Raw genomic sequence first — 22206 nt, 5'->3', positions numbered from 1 at the left:
TGCAAATGTGTAAGCACATTAACCACTGTCACTGTACTGAAGGAAATCCTGTTTTAATTCAGTAATAATAGTTTTACTTAATGTTACTAATGTATATTATATGTACATTTATTTAGTTTTTCACCCTAAACCTAGGTCAGTGGTTTTACAACATATATCCACAGAAACTGCAGCCTTTTTAACAACCGCGGACCGTACGTGCGTGCTATTTTTAGAACGCGTCGTTGTACCACAAGCCACGAGCTGCGGTACATAAATATGTGCCGTGAAACGCGAGCCACAATACGTACCATTTATGTTGGAGATCTCGTTGACCAGAATGATGCGTATACTCTAACATTGCTAGGTTGCAAGTTGTTTGAATGAACTGTTCTCCAGAATGCTAAAAGCAGCAATATTAGGCAATCAGCCCATTCTAAACAGGCACGTTTTGAAGGGACGCTGCACTAGCTTCACTCAAAACTAAATATGGGAACTTCCTGCAAGAGGATCACCAAAAACTAAATTTCATGGCAGCTGGACCAACAGACTGCAATTTACTGCAACATCGCTTTCCATAACGCCACGCCACTGTGGTGTGTTTAAATAAATCTTTATGCTCAGGTAATTCAGTCAGTAAGTGCATTAAATGCATAAAATACAACACGAACAACAAAGTGCTTTTGACCTTTTCCCTCCCACTCCCCTGCCATCCCACATAAGTACAATCAGCGGGGTTCAGGACATGATGCTGAGTAGTCCCATCAGTGACTCATCGTCAAAGAGTTTGTCCTCTTCCCCAGTGGAGAGGAGTTGTATAACTAGCTGATGCAAATGCCCTCTGTTGCTCTTGATTATTCATTCCTCTGCCCAGATTTTATGAGTACATATATCTGTGTGTTTTAATCTCCCTGGAAGTCAAAGTAAAAGTTTGCCATTTAAAATAATTTACAATCAAATATAAGCTCTGCATCAGCGTGTGTTGGATCAGCCAAAAATATTCGTAAAATATTTGTTGACTTTCAGTGTATCCTCTGGAGTTTCACTTTTAGTTTTGCCTCCCTCAGCTTATTTCATAGTGCTGGAATTCCCTGATGGAGCAAACATATTGAACACTCTGATTAATCTGAATCGGCTTTTGCTCCATATGGCTGCAGACATGGTTTTCCATGTTCGGCAGCGCTGCCAAGTTTAGCTGAGATTCGCAGCCGCAAGCAAATACACCCACCTCATGCACCACAATAAAATCTGCCATAGCACCACAGAGTGCAAGAAGAAAATGTGTTTTGCTTAGAAAAAGACCTCGGTGCATGTTCTGTAAGTATGTAAAATTAAAGGGACGTGCAGGGGCAGATTGGTAGGCATATAAATAGCCACTTTTAAAGACATTTTGCATGTCATGTCTACACATTTTAGGCATTTCATGTTATTTCACATCACATTCTCATTCCCAATTTTTAAGGACTCCTTGTTGTCACTTTTAAATGCAATGAGTAGTCCTATGCATCAAACTAAAAAGTCAGGTTGCAGGTAGGGATGGGCGTTTGGAAGAAACCTGCCAACTCGAGCATCTATAACGTTAACCATCAATTGATCGATTAATCGCTATGTTTTTACACTTATCCAGTATGTATAAAAACATGTATACATGGGCAAAACAAAAGATATATATACAGTGCTTACCAGAGCTTATTTTGATAACGGACGCTTTTATTGTGAAAGGACGAAAAGAGACTTCCTGTCAATCGTAAAACTTACTCAAGTGAGGTGATACTGTAAAGATAACGGCAAGGAGTTCAATGTTAGGTTTGGATACAATTAAACCTAGTAATTTATACTAGCAAGGTGTGATACAGTAAGCTAGTTTTGCTCAAATTAATACTCTTGTATTTCTGTGTGTTTTATAATTGTTATTGCAACTTTCAGTTTGCAAACTGTAGCTTTATCCAACTTAATTCTCAGCTCATTGGTTTATTGACGTATGGCCGCAGAACGATCGGCTGTGTTTCAGTTCAGTGAGTACTAATACGCAGTCATAGATAAAATTAAAATAAAAAAATACAGAGATCAATTAAAAATTACATGTGATTGACCAAATTCTTAAAGACCACTAATCGATCATCGATTAATTATTCCCATCCCTAGTCGCGGGTTTAAACACATGCATAATGTTGTGAATTTAAACATTAGTACTTGCTCAGGTTTATGATAAAAGATCATGGTTTGGGCTAAAATGTGTACACAGACTTTATACTACGTAGCCTGAAGTTATTAGAGACTAAATGCTGTGAAATTATGCATGAAAAGCAAGAAAAAAAACATTTAGAGATAAAATGTGAAATGACTCAAGTAATTGGCCCGTTTTTCATCAGCCATTTGGTGACACCAGGCTGGCAGGGGGAACCTGCAATGTGTGAGAACAACGGACAGATTTGTTGGGAGACCCGGCGCTGTGTAATTAACATCTGTTATCATAATAGAGGTCAAGTAGAAAAGAATACACAGAAAAGCCCAGCTTCCCCTAATCTGACAGAATCCCTCCTTCCCAAAGTGGAAAAAAAATACAACCAGACTGGACCTCAGATCATTTGCAGTGACAGTGTGTGGCATGCAATCACCATCATTTTCCGAAGCATATCTTTCTCACCAAGCTCCCACTTCTATTGGGCAATACAAGACTATTATCATGGCAGATAGTGAAAGCATTTCCCCTACGGCCAAACTCCCATCTGTCTGCGTTTCCAGATAATATGACAGCTCCGATCGGCGGTTAATGGCCAGTAGCATTTTAGTCATTTCATTCCTCCACTTTCCCTTTTTTTCCCCTTTCCATTCACTTTCTTCCTGTCATTAACCCTGCGAGAGAAGACCCACAGAACTGTGACTGAATCATCCGAGTAAAAAAACCCATCTCATGCTGAAACACATCAGGAAATAGACACCACCGCTGAGATGAAGCCCACTCATAAATACTTTGGTTGTTGGCCACTTTGAACATGACGGACAGACTTGAATATTCAGAAACATATTGTGAGACTGTGCTTGTCTGTTTCCAGTCCCCTTCAAATGATTTTTTCTTTTCTGTGCCAAACATGTCTGATTTGTCCTGCGTCACTGGACTAACAACCAACAGGATTTGAAGGTGGAGTTGGGGGGGGGGGTTCTTAATGCTGTCATCTTGCGTATTCCTCTACGTCACATATCATCATCTCCTCTGTGTCCAAGTGATGCACTCGTGCATGCAGCTGTCACATGACTTTGCTGGTTTCTGGGGAGAATGGAAAAAAACCTTGTTTACAGACGGATGCCTGTGCAGTTTTGACATTTTTTTCTTTTTAATTTTTTCACTGGTTACCTTTTGTCTTTGTAGGTTGTGTCATTAAGTGAATTCCTAAAAAGACCACACTACCACACAATATAAGTACAGAGGGATGGATTACTGAATGGGCCTTCTGGGCACAAGTACAAGGCCCTGAGGGGTCAGGGGTCACACAGAGAGGCTAAATCACCACACACAGATAAACTAACTGACTACAAAGACACACACAATGACTAAAAAAATGCAAAAAGACCATAAACAGATGCTGAATTAAGAAAATTGAAGGAAAATGGCTTAAAACATACCATAAAACCAGAAAAGTTAGATTAGTAAAGATAGATGCCCAACATCTACAAGGCCAATCAAAATGACCACAGGGACCCAAAATTATGAGAGAGACAAAACGACTAAAAGATGGAAAGCATTTGCAGGGAAATGCAAAACATCCACACAAAATAGATGCAAAACAACTGGGGACACTCAATAACTAAAGGTAGATGCAGATGCATAAAGAGTTTGTTTATCTTCCTATGTAAACAGGATGGGGAGCCTCTTTAATGTCCATTGTCTCATAATCCGTCCATGAAGTTACAGTCAGGTATTACAAACAACCTTTTCGAACCTACAGCACACAACCATTTATCATTTTTTGCTCTTTCATCTCCCATGAGGCACCACTGTCAGTCTGAGGACACCCGCGGGGTACAGCCTAAAAAAAAAAATAACAGTCAGTGCCTCTGACCCTGAAAATAGAGGTCGTACCAGCTTTACATATTTCCTGCAGTGCAAAGAGGCAAAACCAGGCAGGTGCTGCACAGAGAGATAGAAGCTCAGCTTTATAGCTTCGGATCACGATTGATTATTGTACCGTAAACACTCGCTCATGGATGTAGCTCGTATGTTGTGGCAGCCATCTTGTCTTTCCAGGAATAAAATCACACTCAAGGCAAATCATGACTATGGCAGCATGACGCCTCCACCCCCCGGCTCTATCGAAGGGGCTGCCTGAATGTGCACAGAGGGGGGAGATGAGGTTTGGTTTATAGGGTCCTGTTTGCTGGATCCCCCCCCCCCCAGAATACATTATGCACCCCCTCCCTTCTGCTTTTAAGCTTGCAAGACTATTATCCAGCAGCCCCCAGTAAGTTCTTATCAGTGGCAGCCAGATGGAGAGCACACCAGCAATACCTCAAGACTTGTTGATCGAGCTGTGCTGGCAGAAAGGCTGTCATTGTCGAGAGGTTCTGTGGTTTCAGATTAGCATCTCCACTGGGTTTTTTTCTCCTCTTTTTTTTAATAATTGCCAAAAGAAGTCTCATTAATGACTATTATTTCATCCGACAGCTTGAAGGGTTTACAAAAACAGCAGGGGGAAGAGAATGTGACACGGCAAACATTTTGTCTGAGGAGGTTTGTCTGAACATGTTTTCCTCTTCATGTCTTTGGCTCAATGTGCATATTTAAAGAGTGTAATAAGAGTCGGCCGACACTGCGGTGGAAGCTTATGACTGTTAACCCATCAGACCGAATCTAATCAGCTGCAGTAAGGCAAACTGTGCAGCGAGGGGTGTGTGTGCATGATGCGTCTGGCCACAAACAATAGAACATGACATGAGTGAACTGGATACAACACTGTCCTCTAGCGCCTCTCGCCACCAGCAGCTCGGGGGGTGTGCCTCTGAAATGCTGGTAAATAAAGCACAAGGATTAGAGCTCGGAGAACAAAAACATGTCCATGTGTGTGTGTTTTTCCTTCCCCGAAAAAAAACCTAAGGACGAAACTATGATGGCGCGTTAACAGAAACCGCTGGTGACTGCTCCACCAGTCATCTGATGTCACTGCAGAAAAAAAGGGACAAGAATAGGCACCCACCAGTACGCAGACTCCGGCCCCCACCTCAATTCTACCACAGGGGGAAATACCCATAATGCACTCCTTGATGCTTTTATATTGAACTGGCTTTCGCATTGGTGCGCTGACCCACTTTTATCCAGCAGCGAGCATGTTATTTTAAGATTTCATTAACGGAAAGACCAAGGGCGACGGAAAGGTGAAGAGGCTCAGACACACTGTCACATCAACTGTCCGCTCACTTTTAGGAATTCAAATCTGTTTGAAGTGTGTCTGTCCTGCTTCCGTGCACAAATGGTGTGCGTGCTTCCAACTGCACGACAAGATATGAGTAACTCTGATGACTACTGGTTTGCTGTCGAGTCCTCCAGTTATGAAGATGATATTTCTTTGCTCAGGGGATGTATCATACAGTTTAAAGCTTGATGCTGTCACTACTACAGTTCAAATACAGCAGACAAACCCTGCAGCCAGACTAAAGATGCAAAGCAATTTAAATAGCACGGGTAACTTCAGCTGCTAAACTTTAAAACCAGACTGAATTCAATTTGTTCTCAAAATAGGATGCTTTAAAAATACTTTGGTCGAAAGAGGAAAACAAGGTTACTACCTAAGATGGCTACAGTTTAAAGAATTAGTTTTGGTGAAAATGCTTTAATTTGCTTTCTTGCTGAGAGTTAAGATGAAAAGACTGAACTCAGTTCATCTGTTAAATATGCTAGCCCAGCTCTGTCCAAAGCTCATTAATTATCTTATATTGTTTAACATGTAAAAATCACAGGTTGTGGTTTTACTAGTGTGTTAAAGAAATTAAAGTTAAATATAAACCAAGAAAAAGTATAAACAATATGATTTTGTTACTTTTGGACAGGCTAGCCTTTTCCTCTGTATAGTGTTTATGCTAAGCTAAGCCGATAGTAGTAGGCTACTAAAAAGGTTCATCTACAAGAACATGTTAAGCTCACTATAACACATTGTATCCTGTTGTATGCTTTATATCCATTAAAAATGGATAAAAAGAATGATTTTGTTTCTTTAGGATCAAGCCAGACTAGCTTTTCCCTTTATATTCAGTGTTTATGCTAAGCTAAGCTAATTGTAGGTTACACTATGAGCTTAGTTTAGCACAAAGGCAGAAAACAGGGCGACGCTAGTCTGGCTAAAGGTCAGACAAACTAACAAATCTAAAGCTCACTTTTAACATATTATATCTATTTGTTTAATCCTTGAAAAACCGTAAAAAACAAACAGGTTGAACATCTAAAGCTCACTATGACACATATCTTTTTTTTTTTTATTCTCTATCCATTAAAAAAATGATATACAACATAATTATGTTACTTTAGGACAGAGTCAGATTTAGCTTTTTCCTCTGTCTACAGTGTTTATGCTAACCTTAGCTAATAGTTCCCTTGCTCCAGCTAAGTTTAGCACAAATACTTGAAATAGACAGACAGCTAGCCTGGCTAAAGGTCAGACCAACCTCTTAATTTTGCCTCAATAATTTCCTCAACGCTGGCTGTTGTTAATGTTGTTAAACAGAACTAGTTGTATTTAGTTAAGTTTAAGGAACAAAACTACTTGGTTAGGTTTTGTTTGGGAGTTTAGAATAAATAACATAACTTACGTTGGCACATAAGTACATGTAGTGAAGTACATACATTATAAAACTTAACATTACCTTTTTTTTCACATGGGTCACGAAAACTGGACTCGTAGGCCAAAATCTACTTAACTTTGCATTAGTTTAACCAGACAGGAAAACAACACAGAGAGCTGCTTTTTACATGTAAAACAAAACAAATCAGATTTTTTGTAATTACTCCATTTGAGTGCCAGACATCATTGCACACCATTCAAAACCTGCTGGACAAACAATAAGCCCACACAACTGGTTACTCAATATCTTGAAATAATCTCAGTAATTGTGAAAAAGTGACATCACACCGAGTGTTTTTCAAGCAGAGAACTATTTTCCCCAGAGAGCATAAAACCAATTGCTCAAGTCTGAGCTCTTTTGCTCCATTATCGGCCTTGTAATTCTTTATATAATGTGTCTGAGGCTTTCTATTATGCAGCAGGTCTGGCACACACTGCCAGTGTAACAACAAAACATAACCCCGGCCCATTTGAACTCACCAGTTCAGACACATTTTACTTGCATCATTAAGAGGGTGATTGGTGGTTATTACAAGCTACTCTCTGTGAGAACGTCCAGATGCTCTTTTTGTCAAGGTCAGGATCAAAGCTGGACAGCGAGAAGGAGGAGGAGGACGAGGAGGGGGTTGATTTTGTTCCCATCAGGCACTTGGAGCCTCCGCAATGACGTGGCACCTGCAACCAGGAAAGACACAAAATGGAGTCCCAGCTGGCCCCGCACCAGTGTGAGTCAAAAGGCCGGGGGAGGAGGAGAGAATGCTTCAGGCTCGATTAGGCCCACATCCTATCTCCATCTTCAGCTCTGAGCTCCATCACCCGAGTCATTAACACCAAATTCACAGCTGTCACTCTGGAGTATTAGCAGGTGGAGGCTGCTTTTTTTTAGATACGTGCTGACCAACAGGAATGAAATATACCTCAATAACATCCTCTCAGAGTCCATTTTTAGTGTCATGATTTGCAGAAATTTTTGCCTTCACATCTCGTGACAAGGAGGGCAGCACTGACGTTTACACGCCTCAGGAGGTGGGAAGATATGAGTGCTGGCAGAGAGATACACCCACCTTTTTTCTACCTCGCGCTACTGAGCAGACCAGCGTGCACCTGTCCCCTCTGGCTGCGAACAGGCTGAGAGGAACTTAAGGTCGCCCCCTTTTGCTGGCGTGAAAAACATTTCTACACTTATCTGAACTTCCTCCAGCTTTTTTTTAAATTTATTTTATTTTTTTTAAGTTTGAGGTGAAACGATGAGTCAAAAGGGAAAAAGGAAGGGTGAAGAAGAGATGGAGAAGTGATAGGTAATGAGAAATGACTGAATGAGTTCAAAACAGGAGAGGGCGGGGCCTGGCGGGGGGGGAGGGGACGGAGAGATTGGGATGCGAGCGTGAAAGATAAGAAGATAGCCAGCGTGAGAATGGGACTGACAGTGACAGAGTCCCATGCAAAGATAAACAGCCCGGGTGCAGCCCCTGTAATGGCTTTGCACAAGTAATTTGTCACTCCATGTGAAAAGCAAACAGCAGGGAAGGCAACGGCGACGATTTGCATTGACACTTACCATCGCCCCGAGGATGTCTTAGCAAGCTTTTCCATCTGTCTGCAGCCCACTCCTCTGGTCAGGAGACACAATAAGAACAGGGCTCATACAGTTTTACATACAGCACTTTTCAAACTTTTCCCCCAAATAATTTAATTATAGTATGACTTTTTTTTTTTTTTTTTTTAAATTTTGGACATTTCAAAATATGGTGTTTTTATGTCATTTCTGGAAAAGCCACCCTACTACACGTTTCAACACACTATAACAAGACTATTTTGAGAATTTCCAGATGTTTTCAAATTTTGCAATTTTTGACAAAAATCAACATACCATATAGTATGACTATTTTTTTGGACATAGCATAATATGGTTTTTTTCTGACATTTTTGGACAAACTATACTAATACATGTATCAACAGACTATAATATGAAAATTTTAAGCATATTAATGGTTTTTTTTTAATTTTACCATTTTTGACAAACACTTTCCTGGCACCGAAACTCTCCAAGCCTTTACCATCACATTAAAATTGTCACTATAAATGCAAAAATGAAAAATAAAGTTTACTGAATTATTTTAAACCCTCAGCGATCAATGTATATTGTCATTTTGCAGCTGTTCATTAGGGGAAAATCGATAGTTTTGCAGTATTTTGCCATATTGTATCAAAACACAAATGCCAAGTATCGACATTTTGTTATAAAAATAACAAACATTGCAAACAATTTTTTGGGCGCTAGAATAGTCAAATAAACTGCTTTTTCAGTCCACTAGATGGTGCTGAGCTAAGATAAAGATTTTTTTTTTAATTTAATGTATATTTAACAGCAATTTACTTTAAAACCCCCAGTTCCTTGAGAGGGGTTGCATATGATTTTGTACAACTTCAGTTAAAAATTCCTGTGCAGTAGTCCACGCATGGCTGCTATAACTAACTATAAGCAGTTAACGACAGTTAGAACAGGTTTTTATAGCAGTGTTGGTCAGTCCGTCTGCTTCACAATTGTATTTCGCAGCAATGACCGAAGGGAGATGAACAGACTGAAAATTTGCAAAAACTATAATAAAAACAGTAAGCAACATTAAAGTAACTATAGTAGAGTGACAATATTTGATGTTCAAACTGTTGAGTTTTAGTTTTTTTTGTAAATACATACATTTACTCATTCTAAATTTGATGATTTCAGAATCCCTACTTTTTTGGGGGATCTGTGTTGTATTGGATATAACAGATTTTGACAAAGTTTTCCTAATATAAAGTTTATAAAAGGTTAAAAAAAAATCACAATATATGTTATTGCGCTACCCAGCATATTGCAACATGTTTAAAATCATAGTAAGATCATATTCTGGGGCCTGTGGAGATACATTTTTCCCAAATATTAAAATGTTTGTGATTGTGTAGATTAAACGCCAGAGTATGTTGGAAATGTTGCCTTTTCAAGGGATTATATTTGAATTTCAGCATATTCCAAACCTTGAAAAAATAATTGTTTAAATTAAATAGTTTCCACACATTTTTCTTGGTGCAAACCCTGTAAAAATCAAATCAAATTCAATAGCACAGACATTGAATTTGTGGTGCATTTGTGGTCAATCATGTTTAAGTTTACAGAAGACAGAAGTGATATGATTTGGTGCTGATGATTTACATACCTTCACAAGGGATCAAGTGACTTTGACGAGCTTCCTGAAAGGTTACTGGTTCTACTAAAAGGTCACGTTGATCACATGAAACAATAACAAACTGAAATCTTTGTATGAACAAACAGTTTTCTTTTCATTTGTTGGCAGTTCAGAAACATTAACACACTTTTAAATCGCTCAGTTCAGTTACAGCATCATAAATCACAGGATAAAGTCAACAAAGTCAATTAACAGAAAGTTTCACCTCCAACAAAAACAAGGTGCTGGAAAATGGAAATTGACTATCCACCATTTTGGAGTAAATGACAAGAGTCTTGTAAACATAATGTCATATGGGAGCACTGCCATCTTGTGGTGGTTTCTAACACTACACACACTCCTGCTCTTAAATAATAAAAGTCCATTAGTCAACAGCAGCTGCAAATCACTTTTTATGGCTATTACGTACAAAATAAACATACTGAATGTGTTTATGTGGAGCCTTACATCAGCTTTAAGAAATGCAAAAATAAAATAAAGAATGCTACATGAACCAGCAGTTCAGATTGAGGGGGAAACAAACAGAAGAATATGATTTTGTGAAGGCATTGTGTTTTATATGGGAGCCTATTTCAGCAAGTAAAAGAAAAAATTATTTAGAGAAACTAAGTCTTTATTTTGAGAAACTAAGTCATTATTTTGAGAAAGTTTCTCATTATTTTGAGAAAGTTTCTCATTATTTTGAGAAACCAAGTCTTTATTTTGAGAAACTAAGTTGTTATTTAGAGAAAGTTTCTTATTATTTAGAGAAACTTTGTCGTTATTTTGAGAAACTACATTATTTTGGGAATGTTTCTCATTATAATGACTTTCTCAAAAGATACTTTGTCATTATTTTGAGAAACTAAGTCATTAATTTGAGATATTAAGTCATTATTTAAAAACAATTATCATTAACGACTCATAGCATCTTTTTTTCCCATTACATTGGCAGAAATGGGCTTCCATATTCCTCACCCCTTCTCCTTGCAATGAAACAATCATTAACCTATTAAAATGCTCTCTGCGGCGCCCCCCAGCTGCTGCAGGTGAGAGTGCAGCACCCTGGGCCGTTTCCCTGAGATGGGCAGCAGCTCGCCGTTAGCTTTCATTTGGTCTATTTTCCTGGACAGGTCGGCGTCGCTGTCGATCACCAGGGTGCACCTGTGGGCGTAGCTGACCAGAGTCTCCTCTCCCTGGCGGAACATGCCCACCAGGGGGACCATGTCTTTGCCGGCCAGGTGGAGCTCGGCGATGGACGCCGTGTTGGCGATGGTGTTCCGGTCGATTCCAAGATGGCGGAAGGCTTCGCTCATGCTCTTCTTCTTGATGAAGGCTGACAGGACTTGTTTGTAGCGGTGGATGACGTACTGGACGCCGGTGGCTGGTGGAATTAATGACAAAGCATGTTATTACACAATTATTGTAGTAATAAGGAATATTTTGTCTTTATTAACATGTGCAAAAGTGAAAAAATATATCATTTTTACTGGCTTAGGAATTTACATCTATCTCACATCACACAACTAGTTTTTGCCCTAAAAACCAAATGCAATATTTTTTTTATATAACAGGTACGACTTGAATTATCAGGGAAAAGTTGAACATTTTTTGAAAACTGTATATATTGGGCCAATGTATTATTGTCTGATTATAGGAAATGTATATTATTTTATTATTTTATTCATAGAATTGTATTCCAGACATGACACAATACGAAAACAAAACACAAAATTAAAAAAATAGTCAAAAACTGAAATTTATATTATTATGATAATTAAATTAAATTCAAGCATAAAATAAGCATAACCGTCTATTACACGTGTTTTATCTGCAGACTAACCAGCCTTAGACTTTCTGTTCCATTAAAAACTTTATTTCTATTTTTTGAACATGCCTTTGTGACTTAAGCAAGATATGGTAACACTTTATTTTGAAGGTGTCTACATAAGAGTGACATGAGCATGTCATAAACATGACATGGGATGTTTCATGAGCATTAATGACACTTTGAAGTAACATTAATGCTCATGATACTTGTCATGTCATGTTTCTGACAGGCTTGTGTCACAAAGGCATGTTAAAAAAAATTGTCATTTATTTCTCTTAAGTTACATAATTTACACACAGTGTTATTACTATGCCAAAATCCATTCTTTGTTACATCCTTTTTGAGTGAAATGATCAATAAATGTCATATGTTACACTTTTGGTGAAGTTTTTTGTGTTTCCTGCAAAACTTGAAAAAATGAGTTAGGCGACTATTTTAACAGGGTGACGACTTGTCAGTCACAAAAATAAACCCTTCAGCCCTATTAACTATCTTTATAATGACAAGCCGTGTTTATTACCTCTCTTCCTGCTGTAGTCCTTCCCTTTCTTTGACCTTTTCTTGTCCTTGTGGTGTTTCTTCCTCCTGTGTTCACTCGAAGCCGCTGACACTTCAGACGATTCGGACGCCTCGGAGCCGCTGACGCTGCTGTCCGAGGAACAGGACGAAGCTCTTTCTCTCTTCCGAGATTTGTTTTCTGAGTGCTGCACTTTGCTGGATTTAGGAGCTGCGTTAAGAGCAACAACAAAAAAACGACATGAAGAAGAGCATCCAATAAGTATAAACATTATATCCCCCAAATTTATTGTCTTCATGAATGAATTCAAATTGTACTTAAAATCTCTAAAAAAATTCTAAAAATAACAAAGGCACAAAAATTATATAATATCTTGAGAAATCTTCCCACTGAAATAAACAGTTAAAACTAATTTGAATCCCCCTTATTGAAAACAACATTTACATCTTTTTATTTTTATTTCAACTGCTCTGAATTTACAGTATTGATGTTATTATTATAAGTTTTACTGTTGATTGATGTTCACCTAGCATTCTTTCTACACGTATGCAAGGTATGTACTGTGAAAAACGTGCCAGAAATGCTTATTTTTGTAATTTTCAATAAAGCATTGAAGGGGGGAAAAAAGCACTTCAGACACTGACCTTCGGTGTGTGGGCTGGGGGATGCAAACGTTGGAATGCCGCGGTTACTTGTGAGGTTTTCGATCTGGCTCCTGAGGAACTTGCGGTCCTGCATCAGGTCCTCCACCTGCCTCTCCAGGGCGGCGATGCGCTCCTGTTTGCTCTCCAGCATGCACTGGAGCTTGGTGATGGTCAGCAGCACCCGCGGGGGCAGGCTTTCTACATGTGAACCAGCTGGAGGAAAGACAAGACAGTTAATAGTTCCACTATGTGAAAATAACTTCTTTAAATCACTTAATTGGCATCATTTTTTTGTGGCAAAAACTTTTCCTCTAGTGGTTTCAGCCCACTCATTTGATCTGTTGGGTAATAAAAAAAATACCTTACAAAGCATTAAAACATCAATAAATCATGATAACTTTCACTTTGAGATTGGAGTATAATCATTAAAAAAATTCCAGAGTTTAACCCTTAATAGGGCACTCATTGAAATACTTACAAATTCCAAATTTCAACCCTAGAGAATATTGGAGGATATTACATACTGCCGGAATGTGTAAAAAAAACATACAGACCCGGGGGAGGGGGGGAATATTTGGAGAAATACGTTTTCGAGATAAAAGTCAAGAATCTACAAATCTACAAGAAAAAAATGCACAGATTTATGAGATTTAAAGTGGTGAATCTGCGAGAAAAAAGTTGCTTTTTAAAAAAAATGTTCCCGTAAAAGATTTGCCACTTTAATCTAGTAAATTTGCAACTTTTTTTCTCAAAATATTATTATGTTATTATCATACTGTTTGGTCAAATGTCAAGGTGTCACTGTCTATGATGTAGCAGAAGAAAGCCATGTGGTTCTACGACCTCACAGAAAGAGACATAGGGAGCCCATTTTGGATATCTGCTGAAGTTACCAAATACGGTTCTTTGCCTGATAAAGGGTTAAAGGCTACAACAAGTTAGAAAATGCGCTGCAAAGACCACAACAAGCAGTCCATGACTCTCAGAGCCTTCCTAAAGGAGCTGACAGTCCAGCTGTGTGGTGTCACAGCTGCTGTCCCTCCTAACAGGAAACAGTCCGGCCACGTTCCTGTGGCAATTTCCAAACAAACGGACAAAAGCAAAAAGGCATCCTATGGACACAAGGCCTGTGTTCACTGCAGGGAAACCAAGCAGGTTGAACAGTCCACTATGTGGAAGTGTAAAGCCTATGATGTGGCCCTCTGTTTCACTCCACACAGGAACTGCTTTGAGGTGTGGCACAGTTGAGCTTTTCTGACAGAAAGGGAGAAAAACGTCTCAACTTATTTGTACATATATGTAAATATCTTTTGATTTGTATAATCTGGAGTGTTCATTTATTTCCCCCCTGATCCCCAAGACCTGGAAATAAAACATTCAGTTGCAAAAGACTATTGCATTTATGTTTTTGCGTGTGGTCTGACTATATTTCTGTACAATTAAATTTCCGCTTTATTTTTTCCTTTGTCTTCTGGGTTATATAACTTTTTGCACATTCATAAACATAAAAACAGAAGCCATATTCTGGCAGCACTGGTTGCCCTGGAAAAAATGGTGTACTTTATTCTGCATTAAAGGGGTGAAGAAATGCATGCATTTAACAAAAAAAAAAAAAAAACAGGAAAAAATGGCTCAGATTCCAGAGCAGGAATATACAATATATAATTTAACTGTTGGTTAAAAACAACAGTTTGGTCTCTATGGTTAGTTTCTCCATTCATGAAAAGTGTGAGGGCTATTTTTTTTATTTTTTTATTTTATAACTCAGCCATTTCATTTATATTGAGGCTTAAAGTGTGGAACAATGTTAGCTTTTGACTTCTAGATATTGCATTTTTGCTTAAAATATCTTGAAAAAAGTGGTGTTCATTTGGAAGTATCCTTCACTTTTGTTTACCACCAAGCTTATTTTCTGGTTCAACAGTTCAGAACTTTAACCCTTACTGCAGAATATGCATATCATAATATCAATCTTACAGAAATATACCATACAATAATGAAAAAACCAATGAAGGGAATGAGGGTGATGCTCGCTTCCAGGTTGGCCTACAAAGGTGCATCATCCCTGCAGCATTGTATAGGATACTGTGGCGCCCCTGCTGTTGAGGCAGTGGCCTTCTGATGGGACTTTGGTCTGTGGGCTGGGTTTGTTGATTGGGGCACCTGGGCCCAGTGCCTTGAGATTACAGGTATGTCTCAAAAAATTAGAATATCATGAAAAAGTTCAATATTTTTCATCAATCATTTCAGAAAGTGAAACTCATACATTATATAGAGTCATTACACGTAGAGTGAAATATTTCAAGCCTGTTTTTCTCGTAATTTTGATGATTCTGGCTTAGAGATAATGAAAACCCAAAACTCAGTGTCTCAGAAAATTTGAATATTGTGAAAAAGTTTAATATTGGAGTCCACAGTCAGTGGAGATTTGGGGCCATGTCCTCTGCTGCTGTTGGTCCACTGTGTTTTCTGAAGTCCACAGTCAACATAGCAGCCATCTAGCAGGACATTTTAGAGCTCTTCGTGCTTCCACAAGCTCTTTGGAGATTTAATTTCCAACAGGACTTGGCACCTGCCCACACTGGCAAAGGTAGCAAAAGCTGGTTCAATGACCATGGTGTTACTGGACTGGACCGGCCAGCAAACTCTGACCTGAACCCCATAGAGAATCCATAGACTATTGTCAAGAGGAAGGTGAGAGACACCAGAAGCAGATGACGTCCACGCCGTATTAACCCATTTAGGCCTAAAACGGCTGTAAAAAATGCCTGTAAAACCTCTGGGCGATTTTAAAATAACCCCCTAAAACCTGAAGTTTTTCTGGAAATTCAACAGAAGTGTCAACACCTACTAAATAATAGATTTTTCAGCCTCTGTAGCAGATAGAAACTAAATTCAAAAAGCATTTGGGAGCTTATACCTGTTACATCTGAGCTCCCTGGAATAGTCCCATGTTGCATTGCAACACTCCCACATGTATTCTGATGCATTTCATTGGCCAAGAGACCGAAAATAGGTGGAAAAAACTACAAATACTACAAAACGACGCATCCGCTTTCACGGTTTTAATGGTAGAAATGCGGTAATGTTTCCCCGGCTTAAATGGGTTAATGCTGTAATTCATGCAAAAGGAGACCAACCAAGTATTGAGTGTACAGAAGTGAACATACTTTTCAGAAGCATGACATTTGAGTTTAAAATATCCTTTTTATTTATTGATCTTATGTAATATTCTAATTTTCTGAGACACTGAGTTTTGTGTTTTCATTATCTGTAAGCCATTATCATCAAAATTACAAGAAATACAGGCATGAAATATTTCACTCTGTGTAATGAATCTATATAATATACAAGTTTCACTTATCTGACTGAATTATTTGAAATAATCGACAAAAAATATTGAACTTTTTCACGATATTCTAATTTTTTAAGATGTATCCCATTTGTAACATTTGTTCTGTTTTTCCGTTGCTTTAAGTTAAATAAAGAAACATGTTAACCTTGTAAACAGTGCAATTCTGGTTTTGTCATGGCCCAGAGAGCCAGGTTGTGACAATACAGACACAAGAACGCAGCTGAAAGTGTATAAAAAGTGCTCTGACCAGACATGGCGCTGCTGGGCGTGTTGTCCTGAACAGCGTCAGCTGAAGGCCCCGTCTGAAAGTTCTCCCACTTGATGATGCGGAGGTCGTCCTGTTCCTGCTTCAGCCACACCGGAGACGTGAGTCTGTCTTTGCACCTCACGGAGCTGGAGTCGATCTCCACGCAGGGCGAGTAGCCCGACGGTTCCTGCTGCCACACGGACGACATCTCTGCTACCTGGGAGAGGAGCAGAGGGAGGTAGAGGGTCCAGGTTTACACATTCAGAAAAGAAATGAATGGTTTTGTTAAAATTCAGAATTGAAACTCCGTAGATAAAAGTACAGGTGCATCTCAATAAATTAGAATATGATGGAAAAGTCCATTTCCAGTAGTTCAAGTCAAATAGCCCAAACCAAGTATTGAGTCATATAGATGGACATACTTTTCAGAGGCCAACATTTCCATATTAAACATACTTTTAAAAATTGGTCTTTTGTAATATTCAAATTTTTTGAGACACTGAATTTTAGGTCTTTGTTAAATGTAAGCCATCATCATTATAATTAGAAGAAACTAAATAAATTATCTAATATCTAATAATATCTATATATTATGTTATTTCCACTTTTTTAATTGAATTACTGACATAAATAATCTTTTCTATGATATTCTAATTCATTGAGATGCACCTGTAAATTCTAAATATTCTCACTTTACTTGTTGGATAATGAACTTGTATAAACAAGCCTACAATCTTTGTTCTCGACTATTTGATTTGATCAAAGAACCAATACAAAAATAATAGCCACCTATTTCTATCATTGATTCATTGTAAAGGCATTTTTCCTGACTAAAGGAACTTAGAAAATCCTGTTTTCAGCCCCAAATATGGAAGTTTCTTGCTTTTCTGTGTTTTACATCACATTAAAACTTTTTTTTAGTTTATGTCTAATTATATATAAAAAATAAGCTTTATCTGATGCTACTTTTTGGGGAATTTATTTCATTTATTAATTCTTCTTTCAAATCGAAAAATAAACAACAACAACGTAGGCTAGATGCATATATACATACTCACATAGACACCATTATACAGATGTACATATAAACATTTAAACACATACAGTATATATAACCCCATACATATATATATGCATCTGCGCTTCTAATTAATAAAATAAATATAAGACCCAGTCGACTTAATATTCAATGCGCATTTCCTTTTATCATTTTGATCCGAGAAAAAAAAGGAAGTAGGCTGAAGTAAAAAATACTTATCTAGACCCTGTTACTCCACACTTAAAATAAGAGGGTATTTCTATATATAGCCACTTAATGTGAAATTGTAAATATATATATATATGTTTTTTTTTTTCTTCAAGCATCCATAGTATATCAAACAATTTAGATCAGAGAATTTCTATTACTCCCACACAAAAAACAAACAACAACAACAAAACAAAAGCCTGAAGGCAGTTACGAGAACGTCCTCATCCAGCTTGTAACCTATACTTATTTAGCATATCATTTTTCATAAGCCTTTCGAACAAAACAATGATTTCATTTCATCACTGCAGTTTTTCTATATTCTCACTCCTTTACTTGTAATGCAATGATACTTAGAATTTGTCCGTATCATGGGTGATAGGAGAAATCTACACTCACAAATAAAGTGTCGTAAAATAAACACATAAATGTGTATTTTGGGTGTTTTGGAAACAAAATAGCCCAAAATTCAGTTGCTTGCAAAAACAAGCAACATGCCAGTGGTGTATTTCCTTATCTGCAAGAAATAATACTCCTAAAAACAAAAGACTGCAATGCATTAGATGTTTTGATTCAATAAGGCTTCATTTAAAGCTTTAAGTATGCTACATTAATTCATACATGAATTTCTACTTGGAAATAAGCGTTAATTAATGCATGAAGCTTCATGAGTTATGACTAATGCATATGAATGAACAAGGACTTACTAATGCACATCTGAATACAAGAGAAATACACTAATTGATTAGTGCGAGCACTGAGGTGTTTTCATCATTATAATAATAAGAGAATTCATATTCTGCATGTTGGTGTCCTTCTTGAGAATAAACACATCTATTGAGTATTATAATCTTCATTAACTGTGTTCAGTGTTTCCATGACACAGTCAGGTTTCAGTTATCGGTTTATTAATGATTGACAAACAATCCTCGCTGCACATAAAAATAGGTTTACCTTTGTACTGAATAACTTAATAACGGGAGACAGAACTGAGTCGCCGAATCATTTATTAATCCTTCCTGTTCCTCATGAGTTCAAGATATATGAAGCATTAATGAATTCATTAGAACGTGATGAATCATGCATTAGTTCAGCATTAATTAGGAATGAGCAGGCACGTATAGTTTTTGTAATTCTATGTTAAAGCCAGGCTTCGTCATTTTTAATTTATGCTATTGTACTGCACATGCAAGTCGGAATTAGAGAGTGCATCTCTTTTCATAGTACACAGAGTATATTTATTTTTATTTGGCTAAGATGGTTTACAGAGCCAAACCTCTAAAGTAAAAGCTTCTGCAAAAAAATCTCACTAAAAGAAAAAAGGCGAGACTTATTCTTGATTTAAGCTCAAATACAATACAGGAAAATCTCAACATAGGCATTATAGGACCTGCAAGACACAAAGGTGTTTGTCTTCTGCATGTTTCCTAGGTGTAAATATTGCAGATATTATTCTCACATGATAACTAAAAACAAAAAAACAAAAATAAAACACACAAGCTGTTTCTGTATGAGAGCAGGTAGAAACATGCACCCTGTAATTTACAACTCTTTGAAGTGTTGTGGGCTTTGCCTGGTTGGTTTTCTATTGAAACAAAGGAAGGTGTGAGAAACAGTGGCAGATTATAAAGAAAGAAACATAAGAAGATATGATTTCCTTTCCTTTCTATTCTACTTTATTATTACATTTATTTGTGGTTTTGAAGGACCTGGCACTGGAAGATAATGAAGCTTAAAAAACAAAAACATCTTGTGTGTACATACAGTCATGAAAAAAAATTATTAGACTACCCTTTTTCTTCAATTTCTTGTTTATTTTAATGCTTGGCACAACTAAAGGTGCATTTGTTTGGGCAAATATAATGGAGAGCATAATTAAAAGCTACTATCTGGCCATTTTCCATGGTTCACTTGATAATAACCAAAATTATTAAGATAATAACCATTATCAAGATAATAACCATTATCAAGAAAAACATGGAAAATGGCTAGATAACAACTCTTAAATCAAACTCTTATGAGATATTTTTGTTGTTATCATTGTATTTGTCCAAACAAATGTACCTTTAGTTGTACCAGGCATTAAAATGAACAAGAAATTGAATAACGCAAGGGTGGTCTAATAATTTTATCTGCGACTGTAAGTCATCCACGTGAATTTTTAACAAATTCAACATTTAACAAATGAAAAAGAGTAATGGAAGAACTGTAAGACCAGGATCCAGAAATAAAGCTTAATTTGAAAGGTAAAACTGTCAAGTTTCTGAAAAAGGATTTGTTTAGCATGTGGCTAAATCAAACTAAATTATGTCAGCTTTGTGTCTTTAATAGGTCAATAACTAGCCCATGCTTTTACCAGAATTATGCAAACCACCACATGCCTTCTACATCTTGTCAACCACACCTGTACAGAATCCCAGACCTCTAGTCCTAACCTTATGGGAGCTATTGAGACTTTAGTAACAAGGTCGAGGGTAAATATATACAGTAGGACTCAGAGAACTCAGACCTCCACTAGTTTGTACACTATCCTGAAATGAAAAATAATTTGTGTTTTGACCTGTGATTCAGATCTGCTCTGGTTCCAAGCAAAGCGATAACATGACCTCCTTGTTGGAGGTAAAAAAAAATGTTTAGAGGCCCTGGTGGTGGCAGAGGGGTAGAGATAAGAGGTTTAAAACAGTTCACAATTTAAAAAAGTGAGAAAGAAAAACTGATACATTTAAAAAATATAGATGATTGTAACTTCTCAGCATTAGTAGAGATTGTTTGTTGAATGTTGGGTGAAAATCAAAGCAGCAGTGTCGAGACTTTTAATCTGTCAAGTTCCAAAAATCCTGCATTTCTCATCATGCAATTTAAGGCAATCCATTAAATCTCATTGTTTAAAATGTGTGCACTGCCCCTTTAATTAATCACATCAACACATAGTGAGCAACACGAGTTCATGATACATTAACGATGCATTAAATAATTATGAGTCATGCATTAGTTATGCATGTGTTTTGCAATCTTATTATAGTATACGGTTATTGTCTGTATCTATACTATTGGGAGATGGTGCATGCAGGTGCTTGATAGCTGGATGCAACATTTAAAAAAAACAAAAACAGAAAATATATAAGATGATGAAGTATCATTTACCATGTGCATGCTGCAGCACCTAAACACACCATACATACCATGCTGCTGCAGTGATAAATCTGGCCTCAACATTTGACACAATGTGTTATCATGAGAATCACTCACAGGGAAGTGAACTATAAAGACTTTAACAATTTTCAGAGCTAGCACATGAGGAAAACATACTAATAAAGTGCAATAGTGCAACGACAAAGTCAGCAGGCCTATTATCTTTATCCCTATTTATTGATTAATTGCAGAAATGTAAATGTTTTAATTGCTAAGTATTTAAACATGCATGTTTGGCATAACATAAGTTATAAGCTTTAAAAAACTGACAAAAAGGTGCAACGTTTAGTGGGCTAAAGGGACAACCATTTTTCCTTGCAGTGGGTTTAATTAGCTTCTGCCAAGATGGATGCTAATGACTGTAATTACCAGCAAAAAGGGGGAAAAGGAGCAACAAAAGCCGGTGAAAGACAGATCAACGTACCTTCAAGAGCGTCCAGCGGGTACAAATGTTGTTGGAGGAGTTCGTGTTTTTCTGTTTCTGCACGCTGAAGTGTCACTTCTTGTCAAAATGCCCCGTTTTTTACAAATATAAACAGAGACGAGTGTGAAAATGCGAGACTACAGTACAACATGCATGTCTGAGGGAGGGGCGGCGCCAGAGAGCCCTGACGCGCCTGTACCACTGAGCCGCGTTCACGGGCTTCAGAGAAAGTCGTAATTCTCAGATCTATATTAAAAGATGAAAGGATTCAATGATTTATTATTGTCATCATACAATACAAGACTGTACAATGGCATGTAACTCGTACATTTGTTTACTTAAGTAAAAGTAGTAGCACCACTGTGTAGGAATACTGGAATAAAAGTCCTGAACTAAAACCACAAAAGTATCAGCATCAAAATACACCTAGAGTATCAAATGTACTCATTATGCAGAATGGCCAATTTTATGATAATATATACTGGATTACTATGTAATTGTATGAGCAAGCCGTAGCTGGTGAAGTTGGAACTAATTTTCACATTTTTAATATACTGTCGGGTGGCAAACCCATCATAATTTATTAGTACATTTTTATCTTTTATCAATAATCTGAATCTGCAAAGTAACAATAGTTACTAATGTTCCCCCGAAAAAAAGGCAAACATACAGTGTTGTTGTGCTAAATGCAACTGGGTTATTTTAAATAGATTTGCCCCAGATCTTTGTCTCATT

General features: G+C 37.5%; 1 protein-coding gene across 1 annotated transcript; it reads right to left on the bottom strand.

Annotated features, from left to right (window-relative positions):
- Positions 1-10103: 10103 nt before the first annotated feature.
- Positions 10104-21800, bottom strand: LOC131961663 (coiled-coil domain-containing protein 106-like). Its single transcript, XM_059326502.1, has 5 exons — positions 21472-21800; positions 16610-16826; positions 13008-13220; positions 12367-12573; positions 10104-11399 (listed from the first exon to the last, which is right to left on the bottom strand). Exons 2-5 carry the CDS (start codon positions 16815-16817, stop codon positions 11020-11022), a joined length of 1008 nt encoding a protein of 335 aa, XP_059182485.1. The 5' UTR covers positions 16818-16826; positions 21472-21800; the 3' UTR covers positions 10104-11019.
- Between the last annotated feature and the right edge of the window lie 406 nt (positions 21801-22206).

Source organism: Centropristis striata, chromosome 23 (genome assembly GCF_030273125.1).
Source record: "Centropristis striata isolate RG_2023a ecotype Rhode Island chromosome 23, C.striata_1.0, whole genome shotgun sequence".
NCBI lineage: Eukaryota > Metazoa > Chordata > Actinopteri > Perciformes > Serranidae > Centropristis > Centropristis striata.
The sequence above is the reverse complement of the archived record's forward strand: the minus strand, read 5'-3'. Positions and strand labels throughout refer to the sequence as shown.